This window comes from Argopecten irradians, chromosome 8 (assembly GCF_041381155.1).
Source record: "Argopecten irradians isolate NY chromosome 8, Ai_NY, whole genome shotgun sequence".
Classification (NCBI taxonomy): Eukaryota; Metazoa; Mollusca; class Bivalvia; order Pectinida; family Pectinidae; genus Argopecten; species Argopecten irradians.
Window position 1 is genome coordinate 6600258 of NC_091141.1, and position 20024 is coordinate 6620281.

Consider the following 20024-nt stretch of genomic DNA (forward strand, 5'->3'; position numbering starts at 1 on the left):
CAAAGCAAATATACCACTGGCTGAATTATGGTGTTTAAATGATTTAATCAATTACTAAATTCATATATATATGTTATGTTTTATCAAATGTTTGCTGCAATTAACTTATTTTTCCTGTCTCTAACCGGAACTGCAATTTTAGACGGGAGTTATCACCCCTGTACACTGAGTCACGTTTTGTTTGAAAATGGCGTCGGCGACAACACTCGATCGTGCGAATGAGATTCTCGACGATGAAGCTCTAGCAGAAGAGGTAATTTATGATGTTAAAGCCGTATTGTCCTGTTACGTGTCCATCTTACATGATTTAAGTTAACAATGAAATAGCCGAAAAGCACCGAACATGGACAAAATACTCATGATTAATCGTATTTCGAAGAACATCACGATAACATGTTTACATGAATTGGACATGTTTTGACGAGCATGTTTCGTTATTCTGTTTTTCGTAATGTTTATTTTTCTGACTAGTTTTTCTATGTTGATAATATAGTATCGACTATAGGTATTACAAGTACATTACTGAGACATAATTATGTGTGTAGTACATGGAGCAAAAACCAAATAAATCACCTGGTCCGGACGGAATTCATCCGAAACTTCTACTAGAAACAAAGGACATCATAGTAAAGCCTTTAACCTCACTTTTCAAAAAAAACAATAGAAGAAAGTATAGTGCCAAAACAATGGACCACAGCAAATGTTTGCACAATACACAAGAAAGGATCAACAAAGGATCCAAATAACTATCGTCCTATTAGTCTGTCATTTGTACCCTGTAAAATCTTGCAGAGGATAATACGTGACAATATCATGGAACACCTAAAGATCAACAATTTACTGTCACAAGAACAACATGGATTTACGCCAGGCAAGTCTTGCACAACACAGCTCCTGGATGTATTAGAACACTGGACACAGGCCCTTGACAACAACAACAACATCGATGTTATTTATTTGGATTTTAGTAAAGCCTTTGACAAAGTGTCCCATAGACTCCTCATATACAAATTAAAATCCTATGGAATTGGAGGCAAAATTCTGTCATGGATTCAACAATTTCTGTCGGGACTACAACAAAAAGTTATTATAAATGGAACAAGCTCCAAAACCAAAAAAGTAAAAAGCGGTGTACCTCAAGGAAGTGTACTCGGGCCCATACTATTTCTAATTTATGTCAATGACATCCCAGAGGTAGTGAATTGTGTTACCAAACTATTTGCGGATGATACCAAATTGTATTCAAAAATCAACACATTACAGGACTGTGAAGAGCTACAGTGAAATATTGACAGGATCTCCGATTGGACTGACCTCTGGTTAATGAAACTAAATAAAGAAAAATGCAAGCATATGGAAATTGGAAATATCCCCATTAACAGACAATACACCATAAAGGACGGCGACAACAGAATACGACTTGGGAAAACCAACAGTGAAAAAGATCTGGGAGTCACAATAGATAATACCCTGAAGTTTACAAATCAAGTGAATAAAGCTTCAACAAAGGGAAACCAAATCATGGGTATCATTTTTAGAACATTCACGTATCTTGACAACCAAACTTTTAAAACACTGTATAAGACTCTGGTTAGACCTCATTTGGAATACTGTTCTGTCGTTTGGTCTCCCTAGATTAAAAAAGATATAAAAACCATCGAAAACGTCCAACGAAGAGGCACAAAAAGACTAGTAAACCTCAAAGATCTCTCCTATCCCGACCAATTGAAGACCCTGGGTATCCCAACACTTGAATATAGAAGACTGAGGGCCGATATGGTGGAGACCTTCAAAATTATCAACAAAATCGATATTGTTACCAGTGAGAACATGTGTACTCCAATGAGACACACAGGTACAAGAGGTCACAATAAAAAACTCTACAAGAAACCCTTTCGTCTCAATTCGGCAAGAAATGTTTTCAGTAACAGGATAGTGGAGTCCTGGAATTCTCTCCCTGTTGATGTGGTCAATGCTGAAAACCTGAATATTTTCAAAAATAGGCTAAACAAGCACTGGAAAAACCACGCCACGAAATTTTCACCATCAACCTAGGAAAGACAGTATAGTATACATATACCTAGGACATACTATTAAGGATTTTAAGCAATCACTTTAAATATTTTACCATTATTGTAAATATCACTATACATCTTTACAAGCCGTTTGTGGCTTCCCAATGATGTTGGACTGATGAGATGAGTACATGGAGTTGTGTATTAAAATTATTTTTACAATAATATTCATAGATATAACGTTAGACATGGAATAATAAGATAGATACAATGAATCTGCGTAACATTACAGTGTTATTTTATTATATTAATTATGTATTTTATATGAAGCAACCAATGAGTGATGCACATGTGTTGTGGCATACATGTACATACAAACTTTTCACTAGCTGGTTAATTTATTTAAATTATCAATTAATTTTTGAAATATGTATATATATATATCTGAAGAGCTCCCTTGAATGGGGCATAAGCGCTCACTAGTCAGTCATTATTGTTTTTATTTCTTATATATGTATAGATATATAATATGACTGAAGGCAAGGCCTTAAAGGGCGCAGCCAGATGTTTCAGTAACCATTAATTATGCAATGTTAATACGTTCAATTTATGGAAATAACGGAGCCTAATTTTCTGTTTATTTTTTATTCATATATTCACACCTCAAACCCTTATTTGGTAAAGAAAATCTATATAAGAAAAGGAAGAAATTTTTATTCCTGTAACAGATATTCCGCTTTTGGCCAGCTGATTATATTGGAAGGTGGTCTATCATTTGAACGCTTGTAAATAAAGAGCAATAGCACTGAGCTTCTGCCAGATGAAGATTACGTTTGTTGGATCATAAAACCGTTTGAACTACTTAATTTTATAATGTTTGAATTTTACAATGTTGCTTATCATGACAATTTTATATTTATCTTGCAATACCTACAAACATTTTTTTGAAACCAAAATTTTGTCCAAAAAGTACATGTGATGTGTGGTTTCACGCAATACATAGCAATATGTGGTCAGTTTTAACCATTTCTTCTCACCAATATATATGGCAATGAAACTTAGATACGATCGATGAAAGTCAGGAAAATGTTGAGCAATATATACAGATTTATCATTCATAGCATGTCAGTGATTTCTTTTAGGTACCTTTGTGGCCGAATAAAGGCCCCTTTCCCCAGAAAAATTTGCTGTATTTCCCCAATTTTATGTAATTATTTTCCCAAACAAAGAACAAGAGGCCCAGAGGGCCTGTATCGCTCACCTGGTTTGTAATGCCAAGTAATATTCTGAAGACTGGTTCATTTGTTTCTTTCTGAAGGAATTTAAATATTTACCTCTAATTTCCCTATTGGGCCCCACTCATTCTGCTCCAGAGGGTCACAGCCAAAACTTATACAAACTCTGTTCCCCTTCCCAGAGGATGTTTCTGGCCAAATTTGGCTACAAGCAATTCAGAACTCTGTGACTAGTAGTGTTTCATATGATTTACCTCTAGTTCCAGAGGTCAGAGCCAAAATTGAACTCACTGTTGCTGTAGTCTGCTAAACCTGCCTATATTATTAGGCTTTTTAGGTCACCTGAGACGAAGTCTCAAGTGACCTATTCTAATCGCCTTTTGTCCGTCGTCGTCCGTCGTCCGTCGTATGTCCGTAAACAATTTACATTTTCGTCTTCTTCTCCAAAACTGCTGAAGCAATTTCAATGAAATTTTGCACAAACCTTCTAAGGCATAAGGCCAATCAAAATTGTGAATTATATGGTCCCCACCCCCCAGGGGGCTGTGGGAGGGGCCAAAAGGGGTAAAATTTAGTAAAATTTCAAAAATCTTCTTCTCTACTCACAGATGTGGTAGAATCAAATACTCTTCATAGATAGAAAGGTATTAAGGTCCTTTACAAAAATTGTGAATTATATGACACTAGGGTCTCTAGTTTCCCCCTGGGGAGGGGGTTAAGTTTACTATAGTTTATATTGGGAAAACACATTTTTGCGCATTATTTGGTCATTTGTAATAGGAAATGAGTCAAATGTTGTCAGAATTATCAGTATGAGATGGCCATTTAATCCTATTAACAAATTTTCTATGACTGACCCCCAGGGGCCTTAGGGGCAGGGTCAAAAGGGGTCAAATAGGCTAAAACTTCAAAAATCTTCTTCTGAAATTCTGGAAATGTTAGAATCAAATACTTTTCATAAATAGAAAGGTCTTAAGGTCCTTTACAAAAATTGTGAATTATATGACCCTGGGGTCTCACGTTTCCCCCTGGGGAGGGGGTCAAGTTTACTATAGTTTATATAGGGAAAACACATTTATGAACATTGTTTGCTCAATTTTCATTGGAAACGAGTCAAACTTGGTTAGAATTATTAGCCTGAGATAGCATTTTAATATCATATCCATATTGGTCCAGGCCGACCCCCTGGGGGCCTAGGGGCGGGGCCAAAAAAGGTCAAATAGGCTAAAACTTCAAAAATATTCTTTTAAAATTCTGGAAATGGTATAATCAAATACACTTTATAGATGAAAAGGTCTTAAAGTTTGTTTATAAAAATTGTAAATTATATGACCCTGGGGTGTCCTGTTTCCCCTTGGGGAGGGGGTCAAGTTTACTATAGTTTATATAGGAAAAACACATTAATGAGCATTTTTTGCTCAATTTTCATAGGAAATGAGTCAAACTTGGTTAGAATTATTAGCCTGAGATAGCATTTTAATATCATATCCACATTGGTCCTGGCCGACCCCCTGGGGGCAGAGGGGCGAGGCAAAAAAAGGGTCAAATAGGCTAAAACTTCAAAAATCTTCTTCTAAAATTCTGGATATAGTAGAATCAAATAATTATAGATGGAAAGGTCTTAAAGTGTTTTATGAAATTGTGAATTATATGACCTTGGGGTCTCGCGTTACCCCCTGGAGAGGGGTCAAGTTTACTTTAGTTCATATAGGAAAAACATATTTGTGAACATTATTTGCCCAATTTTCGTAGGAAATTAGTCAAACTTGATTAGAATTATAAGCCTAAGATATAGCATTTAACATCCATATCCGTCCTCGATGACCCCCTGGGGGACCAGAGGGGTAGGACCAAACAGGGTCAAAATGATTAAAATTTCAAAAAATACCTCTAAGTTCACAGGTTTGATGGAAGCAAATACTCTTCATAGTCTAAAAAGTCAAATTTATAAATCACTGACCAACTTCAAGGCCCAGCATATAGTGTTTATATGTCTTTAATTTGTTTCATTATTTGTTTCATTATATATATTCTAACTCAGGTGACCGTTAAGGCCCATGGGCCTCTTGTTTAATTTTTTTTTTTTTTTGCCTAATATATTAGGCAAAAAAAAAAATTAAATTAAAAAAGCCTAATAATATAGGCAGGTTTAGCGGACTACTGTTGTTGATGTCATACCATTAGTCTGTGACTACTATTGATGTTTCTTCTTCTACTATCGGTTGTACCAGTATTAGTTAGATATTGTCATATTTTACTAACTTTTTGAAAGAGGATTTAACAAATAGAATGGTCATAGTTTTCAAAACATCAAAAGTCATTTGGATGTCATGGTTAGCATTGAAATGTCATAATAATCAATGGTTTGAATATGAATTATTGATCAGCATACAGGTTTTAGACAATGTAATGAACTTATGTCCTGTTTGAAATAATACCCATATATTTATATATGTATTTGTAATCTGGTTGCCATGATGGGTAGCAGAGAGTATTAGTTAGCTAGTTATACCTTTTACACTTCAAATGGATTTGAAAATCAGGTTTTTACATTATATTGCATTGAAATCACATTAGTATCTTTTGACATGGTTTATTATTTAGAAACTTCTGGAAGAGCTTGAAAATGAAGAAATTCCTTCTCATTTACGTGAAGCCAGACTACAGAGCCTAAAGCATGAAGCTGAACAATTTAAAATTATGAAGGAGAAAAGCCATGGTTTATACACGTAAGTAAATTACAGTATGTAACACATGTGAATAATTTCTATGAGGTTTAAACAAACAATTCTCATATCTTAAATCCAAACCAACATAATATTTTTATAGCTTTCTTCCTATATCCCCTGCCTTTTTGCTATTTGACTTCTTCCTATATCCCCTGCCTTTTTGCTATTTGACTTACACATATGTAAGCACACACCTAAGGTACTTAGGTATAGTAGATGTGAAGACAATTGTTTTGTCCAAACTTATTATCATAACAAATTAGCAGCTCCTCTTTAGTTATCCACCTTATAATATTTATTTCACTGTCTATTTTTTGTTATTCTTAGGGGCCTCAGAGTTACTGCCCTTCTTTTCTCTCCCTATTTCATAGCAATCGGACAGCCAATGAGCTGTCTGTATGAGCATTATGAGCGAGTGCATGACTTTAAGTATTGATATAATATGATATCACTTTTCTGTTATTTATTACAGCGAGATCCCAGAGGAAAAACAATTTTTGGACATGACAACAAGTGAAGATCGATGTGTTATTCATTTCTTCCATGCTGACTTCAGACGATGTGCAATAATGGATACCCATTTAGAGGTAGCATGCTACTCTTACATTAGAGCCTATGATCAATGCATTTTTAAGTCAGAAAATTTCATAATAATTCAGTACTTATATTACAGTTGAACTCATGACTCAAAGACTTTGTTACATCTACACATATGTATTGGGTATTCTGATTTACCCATACCGAAATAAAGCATGCTTTTATGATGCTTTTAGTGACATATTTTAGTACTTTTTCTAAAAAGTACAAAAAAAGCATGCTCTTTTAGTACTTTTTTCCGGACACACCATCAGGGCAGAGTACTTTTTTTGTACTTTTTTTGGACTCTGAAATTTTGCAGAGTACTTTTTTTGTACTTTTTTTGGACTCTGAAATTTTGCAGAGTACTTTTTTTGTACTTTTCTGGACTTAAACATTCTGCAGAGTACTTTTTTTGTACTTTTCTGGGACTTAGTCATTTTGCAGAGTACTTTTTTTGTACTTTTCTGGGACTTAGTCATTTTGCAGAGTACTTTTTTTGTACTTTTCTTGGACTTAGAATTATTCACATGGTATGAGAAATGTTCAGAGTACTTTTTTTGTACTTTTTTTGGACTTAGAATTTTTCACAGGATGAATGGGAAATGTTCAGAGTACTTTTTTTGTACTTTTTTTGGACTTAGAATTTTTCACAGAGTATGAAAAATGTTGTGTACTTTTTTTGTACTTTTTTGGGACTTAGAATTTTTCATAAGGCATCACCATTTCAGTGTACTTTTATTTTGATTTTTTTTCTACTCCAATTTTTTTTAGGGGGAGTTTTTTTAACAAAATTATATATTTAATTAAAAATTGTTTACAACTGAACATTAGAAAGAAATATAATTCAACTACCGGTAATTAAGATGTTTATTTAATAAGTGAATGTTGCGGATGATGTTTTGAATAATTTTACATTCTTAATGCTAAGTTTTTATTTTCATTTCTTTACCATAAATGTTTAAATTATTTCTAATCACTTAAGTGTTCACCTTAAAATATTGTTGAAATGTGTTTATATAAGTGTTCACCTTAAAATATTATTGAAATGTGTTTCCAATTCCCTTTCTCTCTAAATGAGTTAAAATGTAGTAGTATACACTAGGCCCATGTACATATATGTTACATAAAACCAATGCCTATGTGATCAGCATAAGATGCATTAAAATTAGAGTCTTAATTATCGACAGTCATGTGCACACTGACACACAAATCGCCTGTCTCTGACCAGTGGTTTCACACACAATAACGATTTACAACCAGGTAAACAAGCCAACACATGTACATTAGTCGTTCTGCACGGACCTAACAAAACTCTCCCCTGGGTCAGACTCATGGTCCCATACGATAATAAATAGTTTGTGAAAGTATTTCCATCCTCATATAATGATTAAATGGTTTCAGTATAAAATCTCAACAAACTAACCAAAACAAATAGACATGCCGGGGATACTCCGTTGCACACACTGTTGACGTAAATATGCTATTGGTCTGATTTATATGTAAAAGGAAATACAAGCTATCATAGATGAATTTGTCAATGGAATTTTATCAACTCATTTGTTTACACCGACTTGGACATCATAGTAGGCTAACCAACAAAACACTCACGGCTCATGTTTACGTAGGCCTGGATGTTTCTGGTCAGACACGTGGTCTTATACGATGATAAATAGCTTGTGACTATATAATCTTTCCAGCATCACAACGATGAAATTGATACTTTAAAAAGTTCCTCCAAACCATGCCAAAACAAGGGTTTTGTTTATCTTTTTTTTATATAAAAATCTCGATCTTTTCACGACATGCCGGAAATGGTTCTTATTACAAATACTCTGTTGTCGTGATTATAAATTGGTTTACACCTCGCGTCAAAAGGTGGATTTATTAATATAATAGTTCGTATATTTTCTATTTTGGTATATTTTCAAAAACTATCAACAAAAATTTAGGAATAAGAGGTTTGGTTTAGACGATAGGATCGTACAACATTCTTTTGAATCACGTAAGAGGCCTACAGGTGTCTGTTTGTAATACAGCAACTAAATGCGGATTTATCAGCACACCAGTTCATTTGTTTGCGTTTTTTATTCCTTGTCCTAAGTTAATAATAAAACGTGAGGAATTGAGAGATTTTGTTTAGAAATATTATAGTACAGCATTCCTTTGTGAAAGACGTAAGCGGCCCCACATGTGTTTGTCACGTGATTATTTGAGCGGGAAACACAGAATGTGAAACAGCTGGCTGGCGGCCATATTTGTTTACGTCTGTCAGCTGATTGCAGAATGTAAACAAACAAATATAACTGGCTGCTGGGCCAACATCGAAAGAAGGTAGGATGTTTGCACAGAGACACGAGGTTATTTATTTTTTGTTTATTGTTACAATACCATCGATCTCCTCAAACTCTAGCTGGTGAACACAGTACCGATGGAGGATGGAGTTACGCCTGTTACGGTAAGTTCATTTCTCTTACTTGTTTACTTCGTTCTGAAAGCATTTGGATGCAATTAAAACACCAGTTTATGAAATAAGTTAGACATCATTTTTTTGTTTACATAGCTGTGCTTTCTTTTTGAATGGGCTTGGCAATTATTTCATTGCCGTTCAGTTGTAAATTTCAACATCATTTCCAATTTCAAATCACAAGAAAATTTACACGGCAGGGGGGTTTAAATGTTACAAATCAATTCAACATCCAACAAATTGTATCTGGACACAAGTTTTATTAAAAAAACTATGGAACTTTCCATATCATTTTCACTTCATTATCGCCCACAATTTCGTTTTGTGGTACATAATTTATTTTATGTTTTTTTTTTTTTTTTTTAAACTTTACTTTATTCATCGTGATTAATTAGATTGGGAAATAATATTTGTTTTCTTGAAAACATGGGTAATGAAATAACATTATTAACTTAAATATGTGAGTGTGATTTGGATGCTCATATTCAATTATATCGTTGTTTTCACGACATTTTTTTGACAAGAAGGTATGATGTTTCAATGATCGATGTAATCCTATCATATTTACATTTTGCTGTCCATCAGTCAATGAAGTCCTGCAATTAAATCTAAATGTGTATACACATTCATACATGTGTTTCCATACAATCAGGTCATGTATATATAACCTCATATTTTTCCTTTCAGGCAAATTGCAGATCAGTGTGTGATAATGATCGAGGGCAGACTGGTTAAAGACATAACATTAATATGCCTAATTTAAACAGGTAAATATTAATAAAAGGATGGTGGTAACATGTGAATATTTAAATATTTTAAGATGACTGATATACACAATGTATGAACATTATAAAAAGAGTTATTTTACCATCTAAACATAACCTTTGCATTTCTTTTTTTGTTAAGTAATATTTCATTGAGACTTACAATTTAAGTGAATTAACACTCTGAGAAAAATGTCATTTATCAGAATGGCAGTAGGGTCACTGGGGTGTTGATCAGGGGTCAGGGAGTGGTCACACCTCTTTTGTTTACATAATTACCAAGCGACTGCCTGGTATTTTGGTAGTTTAGTAAAACTGTACTGGGGACAAACAGGGCTGGGTTATAGATCGAGGCATGGCGTCAGGTAAAAAGGGCACGGCGCTGCTCCATGCGTACATAAAAACACTACAATAATTTAGTTCTGTAAATTTATTTTTGATTAATTAATCTAGCCATGTGTGAACTTTTTATGAGTATACTATTGTACCATATGCATTCACACTGTATCCATATTGCACATCCTATTTTTTTTCTTTCTTTTCAGAATACAGTAATTATGAAGAAGAGCTGATGACTGAAAATGAATGCACCTCATCAAAGAGACTGAAAATCCACAGCTGTCATCAAGCCACTTTTGCAGGTAAATATTTCAATCTATCCTGGTTTCAGATTGCTATTACTAGCAATTATGTGAAAATATGGATGCCATTTTAGACACTAAAACTCAGTAATCCTGTGTGGAGTGTATCTGGCTTCATTGTACGTTCATATAGGCGGGTGCTTCGAAAAATAAATGGAGGAATTTACGTTGTAACATACATACACATGGCATGGTATAAAATTAAAGCAAAGATTTATTTGAGCCAAACAAAAAAATAAGACATTTTTAATATCCATAAACATTATTGTTCCAGCACAAGTCTTTGTCTTTTTTCAGGCTTTCACTGCCAGGAAAATGGAATGAAAAACAGCATGTAATGGACTTGCACTGGACAGTGATCAAGGGGAAAAGATTTGGACAGGATTTCATTGCATTGACATATTGAAATTTATATTGTAGACAACATTGTGACAAAACCTGATGCCAATGTTCAACAATTTACACATGTTTTATCTCTGAATACAATGCTGTGTTGTAAATATTGAACAGAGTGTGGCCCTTAATTTATTTGTTTCTTCTGTGCATTACCATGTCCAGGTACTATCTTTAAACTTGATGTGTGGGTCCATCTTGGTTGGATTGTGTGTCACATAAAAAACACTGCACTAACTAAGACAAGTCTATTTGAACAAAAAAAAACAACCTTGAATTGCATCTTCATTTAAGAAAAACATTGCTAAACGTTTTCTGTGTTATAAGAGATACTAATAGGTCCATCTAGGTGAGCTGAGGCACCTATAACCATCAATAAATAAGATTTCTATCATAGTATTTGAAATTAGTGAAAGAGTACACCTGGGTTTTCATATTGTATTCTTAATTATTTTGGTACTTTTCCACCATCATCAGTAGTAAATTTTTCATACAGTTTATAATTTGTTTTGAGCTTGTTAAAAAGTACTAAAAAAGTACTGTACTTTTTTTGTACTGTTTTAGTACTTTTTGGTCTACATAGAAAAGTACTAAAAAAAAGTACTGTACTTTTTTTGTACTTTTTCTAGACAAAAGAAAAGGTCAAAAAAAGTACACTGTGTGCTTTTTTTGTACTTTTTTTCCCGCCACAAAGTACTTTTTTTGTACTTTTTGTACTGTTTTAGTACTTTTTGGCCTACCTATAAAAGTACTGTACCTTTTTAGTACTTTTTCTGGATAAAAAAGGTCAAAAAAAGTACTGTACTTTTTTAGTACTTTTTCTAGATGAAAAAAAGGTAAAAAAAAGAACTGTACTTTTTTAGTACTTTTTCTAGATGAAAAAAGGTCAAAAAAAGTACACAGTGTGCTTTTTTTGTACTTTTTTTACTATTTTAGTACTTTTTGGCCTACCTTCAAAAGTACTATTAAAGTACTGTACTTTTATAGTACTTTTTCTGGATGAAAAAAAGTACAAAAAAAGTACACATGCCACGGTCATGTGTGCTTTTTTTGTACTATTTTTTTCCCCCCACAGAGTACTTTTTTTGCACTTTTTCTGTATGGTGTAAAACAATAGAGTGTACTAAAAGCATGCTTTTATGAGCCTGTTTTAGTACTTTTTGTACTTTTTTTGACTCATTTTGGAACCGGGAGGTAAGTTCGGTTCCAAATTGAGTCAAAAAAAGCATGCTTTTTTTGACCTTTTTTTAGTGTACTTTTTTTGTACTTTATTTCGGTATGGGTACACATATGTATTGGGTATTCTGATTTACACATATGTACTGGGTATTCTGATTTACACATATGTACTGGGTATTCTGATTTACACATATGTACTGGGTATTCTGATTTACACATATGTACTGGGTATTCTGATTTACACATATGTACTGGGTATTCTGATTAACACATATGTACTGGGTATTCTGATCGACACATATGTACTGGGTATTCTGATTTACACATATGTACTGGGTATTCTGATTAACACATATGTACTGGGTATTCTGATTTACACATTTGTATTGGGTATTCTGATTTACACGTATGTACTGGGTATTCTGATTTACACATATGTACTGGGTATTCTGATTTACACATGTACTGGATATGCTGATTTACACGTATGTACTGGGTATTCTGATTTACACATATGTACTGGGTATTCTGATTTACACATATGTACTGGGTATTCTGATTTACACATATGTACTGGGTATTCTGATTTACACATATGTACTGGATATGCTGATTTATAATTATGTACTGGGTATTCTGATTTACACATACATGTGTGTGTATTGAATATTCTGTTGGTCTGGACAAACATTTTCACTACACTATGTATACATATATAACATTACTCCAATACTCCACTAACTTTAGTGTTACCATGGTTCAGCCAGATTAAGTTACCAAGGCTTCATAAATTACTTAATATGGAAACCTAACAAACTTGTTCACCTTTCTTCTCTTCATGCTACACACTGCATGTTATTGTCTGTTTTTCTTCTGTTCAACAAGACAAGTTACTGTAACCAATATGGATAAGCACCATAAGACAAGCTCACTTGTCCATTCATAAACAAGATGACATGTAGAACATGGAATATTTTCTTAATATGGTTTAATTGTGGTTCACATGTACTGTAGCACCAGCACTGTCAATATCATGACCTCTTTCTTCCTTTTTTTCTTCTCAGAAATTATCAAAGACATATTTTGAAACAAAGTTTGCAAAGATCAATGTTGAGAATGCCAAATTCTTTGTTGAGAAGCTAAAGATCCGAATGTTGCCAGCCCTCATATGCTTCAACAAAGGCATCGTGTGTGACAGGTGAGTTGGCTTACATTTGTAACCTCAGTAAATAGAATGTGAATGTTATACATCAATATCATTAAATTAACACTAGACACGTTATCTGTATCATCATAGTCTTATATTGACTTTCTGATATGTGACCAGGCCCCAGTTTCATGAATATTCCTTAAATTTAAAGTGAATAGTCGGGCAAAGAAAACCAGTCTAAATGCGTTCATTGGCCTTCCAAAAGTTCTCACTTATTAATACGACGGTCAAGTTATACTTAGTTTCCCAGTTCTGACCATTAAAGTAAAGAAAAGTTGAAAGCATTGAAAACGAGGCTGCGTGGAAATGTAACCACGGACATAGTGAGCCGGGAGGACGTTTTAGAATTCCCATACTTTAAATTAATTTCTTCGTACGCAGACAGATTTTGGCGAGAGATTTTATTTTTATATTTCACAAGAAATTATACTGGATACATTCACACCATTTTTACCGACTTTAGCCATCCTTGCCCGACTGTTCACTTTAAGGAATCCCTTACGTAAAACTTTCCTTTGGGAAGCATTACAGATTGGAGGTTCCTTAACTTAAAGCTGACAATGCAAGTTAAAAATAATTAAAATGATTTAGAAAAATGAATATACTTGTATTTCAAGAATCGTTTACAAGATATTCCCCTGTCGTGGAAAGCCATTTTTGTATTACATTCCAACGACTCACAAACCCCTATATAAAGCCTGTGAATCAACACACATGCGCTTAGTCATAAACATATTATACACCTAGCAGTCCACTGTGTATCACCTATAAATAAATTGTTTTATATGCAATTTTGTGTTAATTAGATACCTATAAACATGATTATTCATCAGTTATTCTTCAAATGATTGGTATCATTAATGCTCTGTCAGCGGAGGAGCATCTTTAATGATATTTGTATTATATATTGAATACATATCATGACACATTAATCCTTCAGGCATTTAACGGTAAAGATGCTCCACCGCCAAGAAAGCATAAATGATACGCATCATTTAAACAATAATTAGTGTTTAATCATGTATATATATGTCTAATTAACACAGAAAATAATATGAAGTAATTTGTTTTGCTTTTGGTGCATGCATGCGCAATCAGTACTTCATTCCATCTTTAGGATCTTTAACAAATTAAGTGATTCAATAATAACTTTATGTTAAGGGTACTATACTATTCGGTGTTAAACTGTACAGAATTTAAAACTGTTACTGGAGTATGCACATTCTGTAACCAGATTTTATGTTTAATACCTATTTCTATATGACAGAGTGATTGGGTTTGAAGATCTTGGCAACACCGATAGCTTCCAGACAATAGTATTGGAGAAACGACTGGGCAAATCTGGTAGGTAGCAGTAATGATTATAGGTTTCCTCATCAGTTCTATATATACAAGAGGCCCAGAGGGCCTGTATCGCTCACCTGGTTTGTAATGCCAAGTAATGTTCTGAATACAGGTTCATTGTTTCTTTTCTGAAGGAATTTTAATATCAACCTCTAAATCCCCTATTGGGCCCCACCCCTCCAGCCCCCAGGGGGTCAGAGCCAAAATTTATACAAGTTCTGTTCCCCTTCCCCTAAGGATTTTTATGGCCAAATTTGGTCACAATCCAAGCAAAACTCTAGGACAAGTAGCGATTTATAGGATTTACCTCTATTTCCCCTATTGGGCCCCACCCGTCCTGCCCCCAGGGGGCCAGAGCCAAAATTTATACAAGTTCTGTTCCCCTTCCACAAAGGATGTTTTGTGGCCAAATTGGTTACATTCCATGCAGAACTTTATGACATGTAGCGATTTAAAGAATTTACCTCTATTTCCCCTATTGGGCTCCATCTCTCCTGTCCCCGGGGTGTCAGAGCCAAAATTTATACAAGTTCTGTTCCCCTTCCCCCAAGGATGTTTGTGGCCAAATTTGGTTACAATCCATGCAGAACTCTATGACTAGTAGCGATTTAAAGGAAATGTTGACGGACAGACGGATGGACGGAAGGACGCTGTGCCATGACATAAGCTCACCGGCCCTTCGGGCCAGGTGAGCTAATAACGAGTAATGAACAATGCTGGTGCAGATGCCAGGTTGTTTCAAAATATAAGCCTCTCCCCCCTCTCTTCGAGAAGTTAGCTAAAAAGTGTCAAAAGTGCCTTACGTAATGTAATGTATTCTTTTACGCTTCCCTCATTATTAGCTCACCTGGCCCAAAGGGCCGATGAGCTTATGTCATGGCACGGCGTCCGTCGTCCGTCCGTCCGTCCGTCTGTTTGTCCGTCTGTCCGTCAACATTTCCTTTAAATCGCTACTAGTCATAGAGTTCCGCATGGATTGTAACCAGATTTGGCCACAAATATCCTTGGAGGAGGGGGAACAGAACTTGTATAACTTTTGGCTCTGACCCCCCGGGGGCAGGAGGGGCTTAGCCCAGTAGGGAAAATAGAGGTAAATCCTTTAAATCGCTACTAGTCATAGAGTTCTACATGGATTGTAACCAAATTTGGCCACAAACATCCTTGGGAGAAGGGGAACAGAACTTGTATAAATTTTGGCTCTGGCCTTCCGGGGGCAGGAGGGGTGGGGCCCAATAGGGGAAATAGAGGTAAATCCTTTAAATCGCTACTAGTCATAGAGTTCTGAATGGAATGTAACCAAATTTGGCCACAAACATCCTTGGGGGAAGGGGAACAGAACTTGTATAAATTTTGGCTCTGACCCCAGGGGGCAGGAGGTGCGGGGCCCAATAGGGGAAATAGAGATAAATCCTATAAATCACTACTTGTCCTAGAGTTCTGCATGGATTGTAACCAAATTTGGCCATAAACATCCTTGGGGGAAGGGGAACAGAACTTGTATAAATTTTGGCTCTGATCCCCCAAGGGCAAGACGGGTGGGGCCCAATAGGGGAAATAGAGGTAAATCCTATAAATCACTACTTATCCTAGAATTCTACATGGATTGTAACCAGATTCGGCCACCAACATCCTTGGGGGAAGGGGGACAGAACTTGTATAAATTCTGGCTCTGATCCTCCGGGGGCAAGACAGGCGGGGCCCAATAGGGGAAATAGAGGTTAATCCTTTAAATCGCTACTAGTCATGAGTTCTACATGGATTGTAACCAAATTTGGCCACATACATCCTTGGGGGAAGAGGAACAGAAATTGTATAAATTTTGGCTCCGTCCCTCCGGGGGCTTAAGGGGTGGAGCCCAATAGGGGAAATAGAGGTAAATCCTATAAATCGCTACTAGTCATAGAGTTCTGCATGGAATGTAACCAAATTTGGCCAGAAATATCCTTGGGAGAATAAGAACTGAGTTTGTATAAATTTTGGCTCTGGTCCCCGGGGGCAGGAGGGGCGGGGCCCAATAGGGGAATTATAGGTAAATCCTATTAATCGGTACTTGTCCTAGAGTTCTGCATGGATTGTAACCAAATTTGGCCATAAACATCCTTGGGGGAAGGGGAACAGAAATTGTATAAATTTTGGCTCTGGCCCTCTGGGGGCTTAAGGGGTGGGGCCCAATAGGGGAAATGAGGTAAATCCTATAAATCGCTACTAGTCATAGAGTTCTGCATGGAATGTAACCAAATTTGGCCAGAAATATCCTTGGGAGAATAAGAACTGAGTTTGTATAAATTTTGGCTCTGTCCCTCTGGGGGCTTAAGGGGTGGGGCCCAATAGGGGAAATAGAGGTAAATACTATAAATCAGTACTAGTCATAGAGTTCTGCATGGAATGTAACCAAATTTGGCCAGAAATATCCTTGGGAGAATAAGAACTGAGTTTGTATAAATTTTGGCTCTGGTCCCTGGGGGCAGAAGGGCGGGGCCCAATAGGGAAATTATAGGTAAATCCTATAAATCGGTACTTGTCCTAGAGTTCTGCATGGATTGTAACCAAAATTGGCCATAAACATTCTTTGGGGGAAGGGGAACAGAACATGTATAAATTTTGGCTCTGACCCCCTGGGTACAAGAATGGCGGGGCCCAATAGGGGAAATAGAGGTAAATCCTATAAATCGCTACCTGTCCTAGAGTTCTGCATTGATTGTAACCAAATTTGGCCACAAAGATCCTTGGGGGAAGGGGAACAGAACTTGTATAAATTTTGGCTCTGACCCTTTGGAGCCAGGAGGGGTGGGGCCCAATAGGGGATTTAGAGGTTAATATTAAAATTCCTTCAGAAAAGAAACAATGAACCTGTACTCAGAACATAACTTGGCATTACAAACCAGGTGAGCAATACAGATCCTCTGGGCCTCTTGTTTTGTGAGTTGTCTCCCCTACTTTATTACTCTGTTAATTTATTAATTTATTGATTTTGTGCTTGCAGGAGTGATTGACATTCCAGAGGAGTTTTACGCTAAGAAGTCAATATTTGGCCATAGTCAAACAAACAAGGATGACGACAGTAGTGATGATGATGATTAGATATTTAATAAAGATATTTAAAATAATACTTTCTAGTTTTATCATTATTCTTTTCTTTCAAAAGCGTTTTGTTTTACGACCTAACTCTCAAGTCAAGTGCATTTAAACAAAGTTCTCTATTTGCATAAAAGGTTTGGACCAAATGGTTACTGTGTTCTGCATTCATCTCCTCTGGGTCTAGAGGCAGGTGGGGGTTGTAGGTCAGAAGTATTGAACGTCTTTCAGTTGGCATTCATAGCCAAAATGAATGCCAACTTGACAGGCAAATTCAACGTGAAGCGCTAGTGTGCTTCATGGAATTTGCCCTTGTCCAGTTGGCATTCATATTGGCAATAAATGCCAACTGAAAGAGGTTCAATGCTTATATATATTTACAATTTGTTACAATTTTATGATGAAATCCCAAGGGATTTTGCATATATAATGAATTAACCTTTTGTTATCATCAAAGATGGAACAGCCATTTGAACAGCCGTTTTCCGTGCTCGCTGATGTCATAATAAGTGCTTGAAGTTCGTAGACTATATGAATGCCAACTGCGCTTGGTAAGGTTATATAGTGGGACTGCAGTGAAAATGTAAATATAGGAAATTTTAAACTAAAGATTTTGTGATTATGTAATTTTTTACCTTGGATTAAAGGGACAATTCAGTCTAAGAGTACATTAAAATTTACAAACAAACCAGTTCTAATAGAAATTAGATAAGTTGGTTGTACTGTGATATGCCAGAAAAGCCAATTGTAGTGATATGTATGTGAAATGTTCAAACTCATTTACTGTCCGCCATTGCACACATAGTGGTCGGATGTCTTGTATGCCGAACCCTGGCCCTTGAAAGTGTAGTAAAGAAACTTTTGTCTAGAACTACTCAAATCGATCTTACAGTAGTGTATTTACCTTATTAGATGCATGTTCTTGTCGAAAATAATTTCATCAACTCCACAGTGGCTATGTATTGCACTTGTTTAATATGCGTGACTTTGGCACAGGTATGGGTACAGCATACATATTGTACCTAATTAATCATATTAATCAACAATTTGGAATTTCAACAGTGTCAACAAAGATACTTAAAGGGACAATTCACTCATGCTAATTCTTTCACATATCCAAGAAGTAAAATATGGCATAAATGTATTGTTCTACATTTCTTATGAAACATATAACAAAATATTGACAAATTCCACGTTATTGTTTAGTATTTTAATTGATACTGTTGTAATTACAAATCGTTGATCAATACGATTAAGCAGGTACAATATGTACGCTGTACCCATACCTAAGCCAAAATCATGCATGTTAAACTGAACTACAAAACCACTGAGGAGGTGATAAAATGATTTTTTAGGCAAGACAATTCACCTAATAAGGTAAACACACAACTGTCAGAGCGATTTGAGCAGTTCTAGACAAAAGTTGCATTACTCTATGAGCAAGGGACAGGGTTCGGCATACAGGATGGTCGACCACATTGTGTAATGGCGGACAGCGAGCGAGTTTAAACACATTTTAAACACATTTCACCACCATGGGCTTTTCTGGCATATCACAGTAAAACCCACTGAACTAATTTCCATTAGAACTGGGGTTTTCCGACATGTGTACAAATTTTAATGTTCTCTTAGACTGAATTGTCTCTTTAACAATGTTGTAAAATTTGTCAATATATTTTGTTAAATGTTTCATACGGAATATTATAGTACAATACATGTACATATATGCCATATTCTGCTTTGTGGTTATGTAACAGAATTAACCTTACTGAATTATCACTTTTAAGAGCTATGAAATAGTTTTTTCCAATCGGTCTCAAAATAGAGTATAACAGAAACAAAAGTTGAAAAAAATTGACAGAAATGCTAAGATTGTGTAAAATAAATCCAAACATATTATAATGTGGACCAGATTTTATTGATAAATTGGTCATAAGTTTGACAACCTGGAATTATCATATAGATGACTTAAACATAATGTTGTATAATGCATAACACCAACAAAATATAGCACTTCTGTTATAAATTAAACAGATCTCCATGTAATGATCAATCCAGATCTGTATTGAAATGTAAAATATTTACTTACACAAGACTTTATACATTCCATCCTTGCATATTGCAGAGTTACCTCCCTTGTGAGTAGGTATCTATTGTGATGTCATATTATTTTCATTTTTGTAAGCAAAAGTTGTGTTGTTTTCTCGTAAAAGTATGGCAAACACAAGGCATTACAATCAATACCTATCCACGAGGTTAGATAACTCTGTAATGCGTAAGTACAGAATGTTACCCTTTGATTGTGTACCATATAATGTTCACATTTAAATCTCAATATTTGTTGATATATAGTCATTGTTGTAAAACTCTGTGGTTTAAGTGATGGCATTATCGAA

General features: G+C 35.3%; 1 protein-coding gene and 1 long non-coding RNA gene across 3 annotated transcripts; both read left to right on the top strand.

The window, feature by feature from the left end:
* Positions 1-97: 97 nt before the first annotated feature.
* LOC138329215 (uncharacterized) lies at positions 98-17662 on the top strand. The gene is made up of 6 exons (XM_069276040.1): positions 98-253; positions 5855-5979; positions 6452-6566; positions 13064-13197; positions 14477-14553; positions 17537-17662. The coding sequence occupies exons 1-6, from the start codon at positions 188-190 to the stop codon at positions 17632-17634; spliced, it is 615 nt and encodes a 204-aa protein (XP_069132141.1). The 5' UTR covers positions 98-187; the 3' UTR covers positions 17635-17662.
* LOC138329217 (uncharacterized) lies at positions 8511-10934 on the top strand. 2 transcript variants are annotated; one of them, XR_011209426.1, is made up of 4 exons: positions 8511-9013; positions 9710-9789; positions 10332-10427; positions 10725-10934. It is a non-coding gene; the product is annotated as an uncharacterized lncRNA (long non-coding RNA). The 2 variants fall into 2 exon arrangements; XR_011209427.1 differs by having other exon boundaries at positions 8512-8889.
* Positions 17663-20024: the final 2362 nt, after the last annotated feature.

Coding starts and splice junctions, on each gene's coding strand:
- LOC138329215 (XM_069276040.1), top strand. CDS start 188: ATGGCGTCGGCGACAACACTCGATCGTGCGAATGAGATTCTCGACGAT. Junction 254..5,854: donor ATGAAGCTCTAGCAGAAGAG/GTAATTTATGAT, acceptor TTTATTATTTAG/AAACTTCTGGAAGAGCTTGA. Junction 13,198..14,476: donor AAAGGCATCGTGTGTGACAG/GTGAGTTGGCTT, acceptor TCTATATGACAG/AGTGATTGGGTTTGAAGATC.